Source organism: Physeter macrocephalus, chromosome 12 (genome assembly GCF_002837175.3).
Source record: "Physeter macrocephalus isolate SW-GA chromosome 12, ASM283717v5, whole genome shotgun sequence".
Taxonomy (NCBI): domain Eukaryota; kingdom Metazoa; phylum Chordata; class Mammalia; order Artiodactyla; family Physeteridae; genus Physeter; species Physeter macrocephalus.
Window position 1 is genome coordinate 80133659 of NC_041225.1, and position 13487 is coordinate 80147145.

A 13487-nucleotide genomic window follows, 5' to 3' on the forward strand; every position below is an offset into this window, starting at 1 on the left:
CTGTGAAGGGATCTGGGAGGGCCAGCAAGGAAGCAAAACCTAATTTAGAATTGCGGAGAGGTTCAGAAAAAGAAATCTCAAGACACATATTTTGTAGGTCTACATACTCACAAAATATCCACAATGGCTTCAGCCTCCTGTACTTCAAAAGATGCTGTCCTCTCCAGTTCTTGGTGTTTCCTAGGGTCCCAGAATAGAGGAGGAACTGAGGAAGGAAGGAGCATTTTGAAGCACCTCCTGAGTATTGCACTGTAACGATAGTGTGAATTGTAATCATTGAGCCTCACGACATGCTGAGGGTGGGTATTACCCCACTTGTTACACCCAGGGAAACCGAGGCTCAGAAGGGTAACATCACTTGCCCAAGGGCTAATGGCTGGTAACTATCTAATGATTAGTAACGTGTTTCTCTACCCCTGCTTCCTCACCTGTGAAGTGGAAATGAACCCTCTACTCTGAAGGGGGTTGAAGGAGATGACGGATGTAGAGCCCAGCCCCTGGCTGAGCACGTAGAGCACCAGATGACAAGTGAATCCTGTAGCAGCCTGATGGGCCAAGAGGGAGGTCTGGGCAAGGCTCTTCCTGGTGCCCACTTTTCAAGCCCACAAACAGGGAGGGGGTGGTCAGAGCTATCAGTGAGGCCTGGCAAGGACCTGGGCTCTGCAGTCAGTCCTCTGGTTTGGTCCTTGCCTCATGTGACCACAGGTTACCTTAGTCACTTACCCTTTCTAAGCCTCAGTTCCTCAACTTCAAATAGGGATGACAGGGACGTGCCTCGCGGGGTGGCGTGAGGTCAGATCTCGGGCCCCCTGAAGCTCTGGACGTGCCTTCCAAGTTCTCCTCTTTTTTAAAAAATCAGAGCAATTTATTCAGGATTGTCATAATCAGTAAATGAATATATACTGTCTCAGCAGATATTATTTTTCGACTTCACCAATTCTCCTTCAGAGCAATCCCTCTACTCCTTTACCATCAAACTTCTTGAAAACATGTTTTACATTTGATGTGTTTATTGACTCCATGTTGACTCTTCATCCCCTATTAACCTGGTTTGTGCCCCTCCCAGGCTAACGAAAGAGCTCTTATGAAGTTCTCTAATCATCTCTTAATTACCAATCCTCACGGCTTGTTTCTCTCCATTCACTTGCTAATTCCCAGCATCTCCTGTTGCTTTTCACCTTTGCCCAGTGGTTTGGAAAAGTCACCCCTTTTGGGAAGAGTCAAGACTAATATGAAGGGACCCCTCTGTACATCTCTTTTTAAGGCCCCTACTTGGTTCTCTAGAGAAGAAGCTGAAATTTTCTTCTGCGACCCTTAAAGGACTCCACACTTTATTTCCTCCAAGGGATTGTCATTGTACCATTTGAGTATCCAAAGATCCCATTTGGAACTGTAAGTGGGCCAAATATCACTAAAATCCAACTGCTCTGAGGAGACCAAGGATCTTGCAGTTTTAACAGTTGTGTTCTGTGAGAAACTATCTTCCAAACTCCCCCCCGCCACACACACACACTCTTAAGGTTCAGCAGGAATCAGTGGGAAACAACCCGGAGGAAGTACAGCGGCTCCCTCTGAGGAGCACGCATGGGGGAAGCCAGGCCGAGGAAGAGGGGGTGTTCCCTGGGCGGTGATACAGCATTCTTTTCACTTGAGGCATCCGAGCCCAAGGAGCTGCAGTCTCCCCTGGGGAATATGACATAACCAGAGGCGGGAAGGGCCTCAAAAACAGACCGGTGTCCACACATCCTCCTCGAAAGGAAACCCCTTCCCATCCTGTGTGCGAGAGCTCCCACGTCCGCAGAGGCTCGAACGCCACCCTGTCTCCAGACAAACATCCCAAAGCCAGCGATCTGATAGGATGTGTTTATATTTACATGGTACATTTTAAAGCAATGGCTACATTGGTCATACATATTAGAAACCATAAAAAAAAGTTAAGAACTAAAATGTACATCATACACTTGTATATATATTTTTTACACAGAGGTAAAAAGGCTTATTATAAAAAAATCAATACAACGGGGTTTTTAGTATACAGGTAAAGAATGAATTATGCTTCAGGCACTTTAATTTGTTAATGTGAGCAAATAGCTTGGTGGTTTTGGGGGGAGGGGGGGTTCGGGGAAAGCTTCCAAACAGAAAATCTTTTGGTTAATGTTTTGTTACCACAGATACAAAAATAAAATCTGAATAATTTCTTAGATGGTTGACATCAGTATGGCAAAGCTGACTGGGAAAATACTACACACTGTTCGGCTGCAGTGTGGCAATTAGAGACGTATTTACATAAATGTCCCCATGGCTGTCCTTGTGCCTTCTTCACAAACCAAAAAGGATACGCCCGGAGTAAGATTCACTAGCGTTAACTCTTCAAAGGGGTGAAAAAGGACAAGGGGTAAAGGAAGATAGAAACAGATAATGACTAAACAGGGCAAACAAAAGCAGCTGGGACAGGTGTAGTCTTACTGAAATAAATAGGGACGCTTGAACTGAGGTCTAACAAAACATACATTAGTGTTGTGCTTTGTAGAGAGGAGACCTTGAGAAAGACCCTGAGAAAATGCCTCAGGACGGGGGAGAAGATGGTCTTTCGACAGCATTTGGAGGCTGGCTGAAGGTTTCTGAAGTGGCTCTTTTCTTGCATCACCAGATTTAACAGCTCTCTGCTCCTTTCCCAAACTGGAAGACCCAAACCAGTCACTTCGACAAACGAAAACGTCTACCAACAAACTCATAAGCACACTGGGTATTTTACATCGATGATCTGATAAAGAAATGCAAAGGGCTCTCAGGTGAGCTGAAAACATTCCCAGGAAGGTAAGTGTGGCTAGCACTTTCCCAATATGATTGGCAGACTAGAAAAAAAGTCCCTTTCCTTGGAGACTGATGTCCTGTGTGCAATTGAGAAGGGATGGGGGGAGCGGGGAGAGAGGAATGAGGCTGTGCACTCAGCTGGCAATAATCACAGGAAGATCATGGCAGGAAGAAGAGCCAGCACTGACAAGCCTGTCCCCGATGGTCTCCACGGTGTTCTGATTGTACTATGCTAGGTACAGGTAACCACTCTTCACTTTTCTTCTTTCTGCAGTAACATTTGGCTATTCCTTGCAATATATTAGAAAAATACTCTTTTCCAGCTAATTAGAAGCCTCCTACGTGGCAAGGTGACAGGTGGACCCAGCCTGCTGACCGAATCATCCGTGCACCCAAAGTGGCAAGTTTGGGTTTGCAGGAGAAAGACACTTAGGCATCGGAAGGGTTTTTACATATGGCCTTGTTTTTTCCCAAGTGTAAACGAAGAATTTGGTGACGTGAAATTGAGTCCAAAATGAAAACAAAAACACAAACCCATGAACAAAATGCAACCCACCACTCTTCAAATTGATGACATTTAAAATTTCCCCCTGTTAAAAGAAAATAGCCACTGGAGGGAAAAAAGCTCCTGTAAGTTTTATTTACAACCTTTAGCGTTTCTCAACTGGACCGTGTTCGGGAGAACACTGGTTTGGTTTGAAGAGACTATTTGGTTTGCAAAACAATGAGCAAAATTTCTTACTTCATTAGCAGTTTCTTCTGATATTGCTAAATTTTTACAAGTGGTGGTGACACAATTTTAAAAAGTTCTCCTTTAGGGGTAACCAGGGAGGCTCGGAGAAACCTGGAATCCCCTTTCTAGCCCTGGTCTGAGAGGATGCGATGCAGTTTTAAGAATTTTCCTGATTCTCTCAAGTTAATCTGAAGTTAGTTAAGGCTCAGTTCTCAGTCATTTTACGAGAGAATGTTTTGCATCAGTGAGTAACTGACCGACATTTTGGGGGGGAGGGGTGTGGAGACAAGATGATGATGGGCTCAAGACAGAAACTGCAGCTTACATGGGAAGTTTGGCTTTAGAAAAGTTAAAGCGATCTCGTTTTGTGGTAGAAGTTTGTTAACTAGCTCACCTCCTATACATAATAACTGACTGCAGGTTAAAATACATCTGGCAGGGTTTCATCATTCTGACATCCCATTTCCACAGGAACCTGAGGAAGCAAGCTCGTTAGCCACAGGCAAGCTCAACCAAGAGAAAGATGGTCTTCGGAGCTCCTGGAAAAACCAACGACAAAACCCAGCAAAAAATCAGCAGTTCCCACTGAAGGCGCCTTGGAACTGGAAGAGGTGGGCAGGAAGGACATGAAATCAACACCTGTACGATGAGACAGTTAGCTTGATTACAGAGTGTTAATAATACATGAGGGTCTAGGCGGCGGTTCCTTGCCTTAGAACACTGTGTGCGCTGTGCGTGGGTGAGACTGACGCAGGGGTGCAGAGTCCACCAGGCAGGTTCCCCAGGCTGGAACGGCGCCTTGGGTACCCGGGAGCGGGCAGAGATGAGAGGATGGAGAAGACAAGTCCCCTTGGGGCTGTGGATGGAGGGCGGTGGGGAGGGAAACCGAGTCACACAGCTGCTTTGTGCTTCCCGCCGCAGCACCTGCACATCACTCCGCAGTGGTAGCAGGCCCGCAGGGGCAGGTAACAGCACATACAGGGGGCCAAGAAAGACAAGGCGATAAGAGCCATCCACCGGAGGCAAAACTTCTCGTCGCTAGTATCGCACGAGCACGGGTCTGTATAGTCCCCCTCGGGGTCCGACATACAGTGATAGAGCATGCTGTCCGCACACCACATACAGCTCACCCGGCGGATGCAAGTTCTCACGGAGTCGGGGGCGTCCTGACAGTGGCCCCTGCGGTTCTCCTCGTGGTTGAACATGTCGCGGCAGTACTCGCACCGAGAGCGCTCGCCGTCCTCCTTCCGCCGCCGGGACTTGCCCCGGGAGGGCTGGGTCTTGATCACGCTGCCTCCGCGCCCTTTAGGGTCCTCGCCGAGGCCAAAGTCTGAGGAGTCCACGTAGGGGTAGTTGTAGTCGTGCTTGGGGACCTCGCCCTTGGCGAAGCGCACGTAGGAGTCCGCGTCCTCCGAGGGGTCCAGGTACTTGCCCCTCACCGGCGCGTGCCGGTAATCCTCGTAGCCCGTCATCCAGATCTTCTCCCGGGGGTTGATGCGCACGATCTCCTCGTCGTCGTCCGGGAAGCTCACCTGGCGGTAGGGCCTTGGCATCGGCTGCCCCAGGAAAAAGGAGACGTTACTTCATAGCAAGCGGCAAAACAAACCTCCGATATGCATCTTTCACCTTGGCAAAGGCATTGCTTTAAGGAACTGACCCATCCTGTAATTACTGAACAGCTTGTGGGTCAAAGATGTATTTCAAGTTGTGAGTCCCAATCCCTTCCTGGGTCAGGAAGTCAATTTAATGGGTGGAGACCAGCATTTCCCCCCTTTTTGTTGCAGTATTACCATATATGGGGGGGAAGTATACACAGCGTAAGAGTAAAGTGAATTTTCAGAAGCTGGACATGCCCAGATCAGAAAGCAGAACTTGAGGCCTCCCTAGAATATCCTCACCTCCCTTCTGTGACCCCCCCCCACCCCTAAGGTAAGGAACAGTGAACCCTTATCCTGATTTCTAACAGCTTAGATTAGTTTCACCTGTTTTTGTACGGCATGCTCTCTCTTTTTAAGACTGGTTTTTTTTTTTTTCAGAGAAACAGAAAAACACTGGAGTGCACTGCATGTTACAAGGTAAGCACCCTTGTTATCTTTGTGTACATAACATGTGCCTACTGGGCCATGATATAAAACGCATGTCTCACCGTGGGTCATGTGCAAAACAGCAAACTATGAGGCTCACAAGTACCTGGTAATCTGGCTGGGAAGATAAGATGTTGAGATATGCAAAGGGTAAGAGTACAGGCTCCAGAGGCCCACTGTGTTTGAATCCTGCCAGGGATCTCACAGGTGGTAAGCAGCAGAGCTGCAATCTGAGCCCGGGATGGCCCAACCCAGGGCCACACCCTCTAGCCTTCAAACCCAACCTGCATTCTCCCTTAGGGACGAACAGTCATCTCTGCAGGTTGTCCCGCTACAGCTTGCATCAGTGCCTTGTCCAGAGGAGCAGGTGCTGAATACATAGTTATTGAGTTGATACAGGTAAGCCTGCCTTGCACAGGGCATCCCAGTTGTGGCAAACAATGAGATTTTCCACCTTCGACGCCCTTTGAGCATGAAGGCATTTTAAGGGATGAGGAGCATGGCTCTGAGCAAACCCACCGGAGTGGAATTCGGACCATGAAATTTACCAGCAAGTCGCTAAGCCTCAGACTTGGTTTCCCTGATGATCAAATCAGACTTGGTTTCCCTGATGATCAAACTGCATAGGGCTACTGAGAGAATGAAGAGAAAGAATCTGTGCGGTGTCAGCATAGGGCCGGTCACACAGGATGTGCTTGGTACCTGTTGCCCATATTGTCATTATAATATTGTCCTAGAATTTATCACACGGTAATTAGCTTTACTCATCACTTCCTACCAGACCGTGAGCTCCTTGAGGGCAAGGGCCATGTCTCACAGGCTTTGATTTGCCCTAATTCCTGCCAGATCCTTTTTTTTTTTTTTTGTGGTACGTGGGCCTCTGACTGTTGTGGCCTCTCCCGTTGCGGAGCACAGGCTCCGGACGCGCAGGCTCAGCGGCCATGGCTCACGGGCCTAGCCGCTCCGCGGCACGTGGGATCTTCCCGGACCGGGGCACGAACCCGTGTCCCCTGCATCGGCAGGCGGATTCTCAACCACTGCGCCACCAGGGAAGCCCCTGCCAGATTCTTGATGTCAGGGTTTCCCCAACTTTGGAAAATCACAGTCCTTCATTATTTCAAAACAAATCTTGGGAGCTAACACAGACTTTGCTAATAATTTATTTTGCAAAGTTAGGAGAGTCAAAAAGTCAATTCCCATCTACTGCTACCATAATGTGATTTTAAAAAAAGAACTTTTAATGCCAAAAATATTAGGAAGCACACACAGTAAAATGGATTTTGAAAAAAAGAGTCATATAAATCTATGTATAAAACCTCAGTGCCTCGTGCTTTTTCTCTTTTCAAAGCAGACTGGTGGCCACATCACCCACATGGGCACCAGTCCACATCCCACAGTTTGAGAACCTGCTCTGAAAAACGGCCGCTTGGTAAATATTTGTTGAATTACTGAATTCCAGCTACAGCTCCCCAAGCAAGCCTGGGCCTGCAGCCCGCGATGCCAGGGCGCTCAAGCCAAGTGTACAGTATTCTGTGGTCCCAATCGCAGTTCTGTGCTTTCACACAAAGCCAGGAGGCCCTCTGGACACAGGAACGCATAGTGTTAGCGTATGCTAATGCACAGTATGCTACCAGGAGGTAGCATAGTGTCCTGCGTGAGCAGAGACCTGCATTTGAATCTTGTTCCAGCAGGGACTCTTTCTCCCTAAGCCTCAGCCTCCCCATCTCTCAACTGCATATGCGGAGGACCTGCTTGTGGCTGATCTGTGAGGATTAAAGGAGATAAAGCACATGAAGGGTTTGGCGAGGTGCCTGGCACGCAGAAAACTCTGAGTTGAGGGTGAGCTGCCTGCACCACCTCCAATATGGGGGCGGAGGTACTAAGTAGGAGAAAAGAAGAGGCCTAGGCTCTGGCATGTGGCTGAAAGCCTGGGGAAGGAGGCCGTTCCAGGATTAGGAGCCGTCCACCCCATGACCTCCTAGGAACGAGACCGCCGCTCACCTGTTCGAGGTGATAGTGGTCCGTGGGGTATGGGTCGTGGAGGTGGCCCAGGGTATAAATCCTCCGGTGCTCACAGGACGTGGGGGAGGAGACTGTGCGAGGAGGTTGTTCCCTCTTCTGAGACGAATTAGAAGAACTGTCTGTAGCTGTCTGTGTAGAAGGAGGTAGCGTGAGTTAATTAAAAAAACAAAAACCAAACCCGCACAAAAACCTAACACACCGTCTACGCCCACTGGTGGTGTCTCGCTGGACTCCCCAGAATCTTGAGTTTATCCTGGCTATGGGAGGCCGGAGGACCCCTGAAGGGCCAGGTTGTTTAAACACGGCGGGCAGAGAAACCCAGCCGCAGACCCTGGAAAGCTGGGTTTGTTTTCTCAAACTGTGGGAGCAGTGACCGGCTTTGGGGAAGGGCTCACCGCACCAGGCCTCCTGCTGGTGCGCTCCAACTGGATCAAGAATGGTCACCTGTTTGTGGCCCTGGCTGCGAGGTCCTTGGGTAAGCAGAGGAGATGCAAACAAGCAACAATCAAACCCATATGTTCCTTTGTGGGGCTAATCCCAGCCTGGGGACGTCTCAGAGATGAAGGATACCTCAGGGGTATCATGGATACTGGCTTTCCAGGAAGAAATTTTGTAATCTTCTGCTCGGAGGCAAGCCTGGGGGTCACCATCTCTGGAGACTGAGTGCAGAGCTGCTTTCCCAGTAGAGGTGACGAGTTCAGATTGGAGCCTCCATGATGGTGTCTTAGGAAGGTGATCAGCTATCAGAATGGACTGTGGCTGTGGACAGAGCACAGGCCCTCTCGCCTCCCTGTGTGCCCACGACCTAAGTGCTTCATGCTCCCCGGTGACCCCAGGTGATGGTCACTCTCCACATCCCTGGGGCCCAGGAGCCACATGCTCATAAAGGCTTTTGTCAAGTGCAGCTGGCAACTGCCTTTAAAACCAGGGCCCCTCAGAATTCTCACTACACCTCTACTTCCTTAGCGTGATGGACCCCCCGCCCCCTTTTTTTCCGCAAATAAATGAAAAGATTTTCCTTGATATCTAGGTGTCATATTTCTGGTAAATATCTAGGAACTCCTCCTTGGCTGTTGCTTCTCACTCTTATATTCCCCTTATTGTATTTGCTTATTTATCTCCTTTTATTTTCCTGATTTTTGTTTGTGTCATAGATCCTCCAGAGAGCAAGGCAAGGTTAAAACAAATAGACTTATAAAAGTTATTCCCCCCCATTTACAAAGTAATAAATGCTTAGAAAAATGGGAGTACAAGTATCCAGGAAAAAGAAAAGACACCCGTATTTTCATCATGCAGCACAACCGACGTTAATTTTTAAAACCTGGTGGACATGTGCAGCATGCCTTTGGAAACCCAACCCTCCTGGATTTTTCTTTGATTCTGTTTGGTTCATGTGATGCAGGGCTGATGCTGTTTCCAATCCCAGAATCCAGTGACTAATTCAGATATGGACACACACACAGTCCTCCCTGAGGCAATACAGAGAGATTTCTGATGGAGAGGTCAGAAAAGATGCTGTCTGTCTCTATCTCTGAAGTTAAGAGCTAAGGGTCCTGTAAGCCTGGAATCCTGGTGAGGCGGCAGGGAAAGAAACTGTGTGAGGATGAAGTGAGGCAAAACCAAGGGAAGAAGGCCCCCGCAGACACCACCTGAGCTTCTGGATCCAGCCAAGCCTGAATCCTGATCCACCCTAAGATGTCCCAAAGATAAGAGCCAATTCCCTTTGATAATTTAACCCAGAACGCGCTGGGTTCATCCCTTGGGTGCACCTTTCCCCCATTCCCGATTCCTTCTCTGTGGCAGCCTTCCACCTGCATCACATTCCTGGCCTCTCTCTTGCCTCACTCCTCTGCAGCAGGTGGAATGGAACAGGGTGTCCAGAGCCTGCTACTTCCCTCCTCTACCTCTTGGGAGCCATCCAACTGGCAAATTGCATGTGCTGGCAACCATTCTTGGGACTGTGCGGTCTACTTGGAGGTCGAGGGCCCACCCCACTGTGGGGAGGGTGTGGAGACCCAGCACACGTGTGCCTGGTGGGGCAGGTCTGTCTAATCCTGGGGTCCATTCCTGGAATGTCCACTTCCCACACGTGTAAGCCAGCACTAACATCATCAGTAAAGAAAGGTCTCCTATCTTTTCTCAATTGGTTCAGAACTCAGATAGGAAAGAGTTGCTATTTACCCCTCGAATCCCAGTAACTGAAAGAGACCAGACTGATACACAAGAATTTTTACTTTCTTCCAAACTCTGGTCTGTCCTCCAACTCTCACCCACCCTTTCCTTATGTCTTTGGAGATCCTGCCTCCCTCTTTTTTAACACACCGGTGGTTGTAAGTTGACAGCACGACAAAGCAAACAACCCTTAACAGTCTCACATTATGTGAGGGCTTATGATGTGCCAGGTCCTGGCTACATGTGAACACCACTGCAGGCAAAATATTGTCTCCACATCACACACAGGAAAAGAGAGACTCGGAGAAATTCGGGATCCTGCCGACCGGTGGCAGGCAACCACTGGCAGAGCTGGACTGAAATGCAGACCCTGCCCGCCAAGCCTGGTGGGATCTCAACGCACCACATCGCTGCTTCGCAAGCCCAGGAAAGCCCACGCCAGTGCCTGCTCTGTGTTAATCTTGGTGAGATTAATACGAGTACAACTTTTCCAAGTAAGACGGTGTGCCCTGACTCATACAAACCCAGAAGAAAAGGGGGTGGTGTCTCAGAATACAAAGGTTTCTACAGATCTCAATAAATACTTTCTGAATGAGTAGATAAGGGCCCTTCAGTATGACTCAAATCTCAAGGGTTGGGCTTCCCTGGTGGCACAGTGGTTTGGAGTCTGCCTGCCAATGCAGGGGACACGGGTTCGTGCCCCAGTCCGGGAAGATCCCACATGCCGCAGAGTGGCTGGGCCCGTGAGCCATGGCCGCTGAGCCTGCGCATCCGGAGCCTGTGCTCCACAACGGGGGGCCCACAGCAGTGAGAGGTCCGCGTAACGAAAAAAAAAAATAATAAAAAAAAAAATCTCAAGGGTTAAACTCTTATCCAACACCCATGTGCCAGGCATGTCTTAGGTTAGAAGCTACCCTCGTATTAAACACTGTAATACACACTAGCCATTTAGTTCTCAGAAACTCAGTTAACACCTGATGTTAGTCACCTGAATCCACCCTGTTTTCTGTGACCTGTGTCCAGGTTAACAATGTAGGAAAAGTCATTCTGAGAAATGAGGCACACCCGGTATTTCCTAGCACTCCTCAGCCAATCAGACTCTCCCTTCTGATGCTCCTATCTTTCCTCCCCAGCCCGGACCAGGCTCTTCCCACTGTAAAATGCAAAGTTTCCTGGACAATTTTCTGGCAATTCAGAGAACGTGAGACTGAGAAAGGCCTTTCGAATTCTCCTAATCTGACGACAAATCTGTACAGAGGAGCAGGGAGGCCAGAAGGCTGAGGCGTGCCCCCAGTTTACTGCCTCCTGCAGGGAGGTCCCAGCCCAGCCCACAGCCTCCCCACCCCCGCCTGCCTGCTCTGGGCTTAGAGCACGCAGGAGAGGTTCCATCGGAAGCTGAGGCTTCACATCTCTGCTATCAGATAAATCTTGTCAAGAGGCTCAAGTGACCTACCAACAGAAGGAATGTACTATCAGGGTATCTCCAAGAGAGGCGAGAGGAAAAACCTTTCATCACAAGTACCTCTGGACTGGTGCCCCCTTCTTGGCTCGTGGAGAAAAGCAGCCACTAGGCTATGCACATCCGCACATCAACAAGCAAGACTCTAGAACATGTCTCTGTTACTTGTGTGCACAAGCTAATGACACCCACTAACCTACCAATCCGAGAGCTTCACCTTCAACCTGGAAAGACTGGCTGCGTTTTCAACTCGCCTTGCTGGTGGGGCAAGGGAATCTCGGAAGTGCTGCAGGTTTGAGCTCAAGAAGAACAAAAGCACAGGTCCTCTGTACTTGGGGACCTCAGGCTCCTTAGTGGGGTGGCTTCAGCGGCAGGCTTCCTGAGTCAGAGAGAGCAGGCAGAGCCAGCCTTTGATGCCACCCACTGTGAACAGGGCCAGACACTGCCACTGCGGCGCCGCCCACTTGTAGGAGGTCCCGTGTGACGTGAAGCAGTGCACACAACCACTGTCACCTGCAAATGTACCCGCCAAAAAAACTTGCCTCTGGGTTTGCGTTCGACTCCAGCTCAATGTCAATGCCCTGTTAAAAAGATGTCCAATTAAGAAGGCTGTAACCTAACATGAGGCACTGAACAACAGAAATGCGATGGAATGTTATAATGCTAAAAAACAGGGTCTCAGCCCAGGCAGACTAGATTTGAATCAATTCTCTGCTAATTATAAGTTGTCTGATTTTGGTCAAGGTGACCTCGAACTCCAGTTTTCACATCTGCAAAATGGAGCAAAAATTGTCCTGAGGGTTACTGCAAAAACGAAATGAGATTAAGCATTTCCATTTTCTAAACAGTTACTACTGATTATATAGAAAAGTTACTGACCCTGTGATTGGGTCCCCTTGCTTAACTCATAAAAATTCAAATGCTTTATCCAGTGATTCTCTGGACTTTTCTAAGCAAATCCTGTCACCCACAAAAGATAGTCTGGTCTCCTTTCCAATATTTGTACCTTCTTTTTCTTGCCTTACTACATTTTGTCAGGGTTTCCAGCATGATATGGAAAAACAGAATGGCTCTGTTTGTCTTGAACCTAACTTTGGTGGGACTTCTAATGATTCTCTGTTATATATAATGTTTCCAGATAACTGGAGTGATTATAAAGTTCCCAAAGATTTGGACTTTCCTGGTGGCACAGTGGTTAAGAATCCACCTGCCAATGCAGGGGACATGGGTTCAAGCCCTGGTCCAGGAAGATCCCACATGCCATGGAGCAACTAAGCCCGTGCGCCACAACTGCTGAGCCTGCGCTCTAGAGCCTGCAAGCCACAACTACTGAAGCCCACGCTCCTAGAGCCCATGCTCCGCAACAAGAGAAGCCACCGGAGTGAGAAGCCCACGCACTGCAACGAAGAGTAGCCCCCGCTCGCCGCGACTAGAGAAAGCCCGCGCGCGGCAACAAAGACCCAAAGCAGCCAAAAATAAATAAAATAAATAAATTTATAAAGTTCCAAAAGTTTCCTTGTATTCTAGATTGCTAAGAGTTTTCACCAAAAGATGTTGGATGTAACCAGATGGTTTTTCTGTGCCTGTTGAGATGATTAGTCTTTCACCTTTGTTTCATTAATGTATGAATCAAACAGTTAAACTTTGCTAATATAAACCATCTTTGCATGCCTGGGATATGATCTACTCTACTGGTCTTTCATTACATTTGTTTTATAAATATTTGATGTGATTTGGTAATATTTTACTTTAAAACTTTACATCTAGATTCATAAGTGAGTTTGGCCCCTGTTTTTCCTCTATTTGAGCTCTTCTTGCTCATTTTGTAGCAGGGTTACACTAGTCCTGTAAGCTGAGCTAGGCAGTGTTCTACCTTTTTCTATACTTTGGAACAATATCCATAACATGGGAGTTCTTTTTTTAAAAAAATTGAAGTACAGTTGATTTACAATATTGTTAGTTTCAGGTGTACAGCAAAGTGATTCAGACGCATACAGTTTTTCAGATTATTTTCCATTATAGATTATTACGAGATATTAAATACGGTTCCTTGTGCTATACAGTACATCCTTGTTGCTTATCTATTTTATGTATGGGAGTTACGTTTCTTAACCACCTAAATTTGGTCCCCCTCCCTTTTTTTTTGTGGTACGCGGGCCTCTCACTGTTGTGGCCTCTCCCGTTGTGGAGCACAGGCTCAGCG

General features: G+C 48.1%; 1 protein-coding gene across 2 annotated transcripts in view; it reads right to left on the minus strand.

Moving 5' to 3' along the window:
- Positions 1–1872: 1872 nt before the first annotated feature.
- Positions 1873–13487, minus strand: part of SPRED2 (sprouty related EVH1 domain containing 2) — a 127517-nt gene continuing 115902 nt past the window's right edge. For both annotated transcript variants that reach the window (XM_007124886.4, XM_028497216.2), the window contains 2 exons: positions 7633–7782; positions 1873–5103 (listed from right to left, as the gene is read on the minus strand). In XM_007124886.4, the coding sequence (XP_007124948.1) occupies positions 4438–5103; positions 7633–7782 (816 nt within the window). In that variant the 3' untranslated portion in view covers positions 1873–4437. The remainder of the gene's footprint in view (positions 5104–7632; positions 7783–13487) is intronic.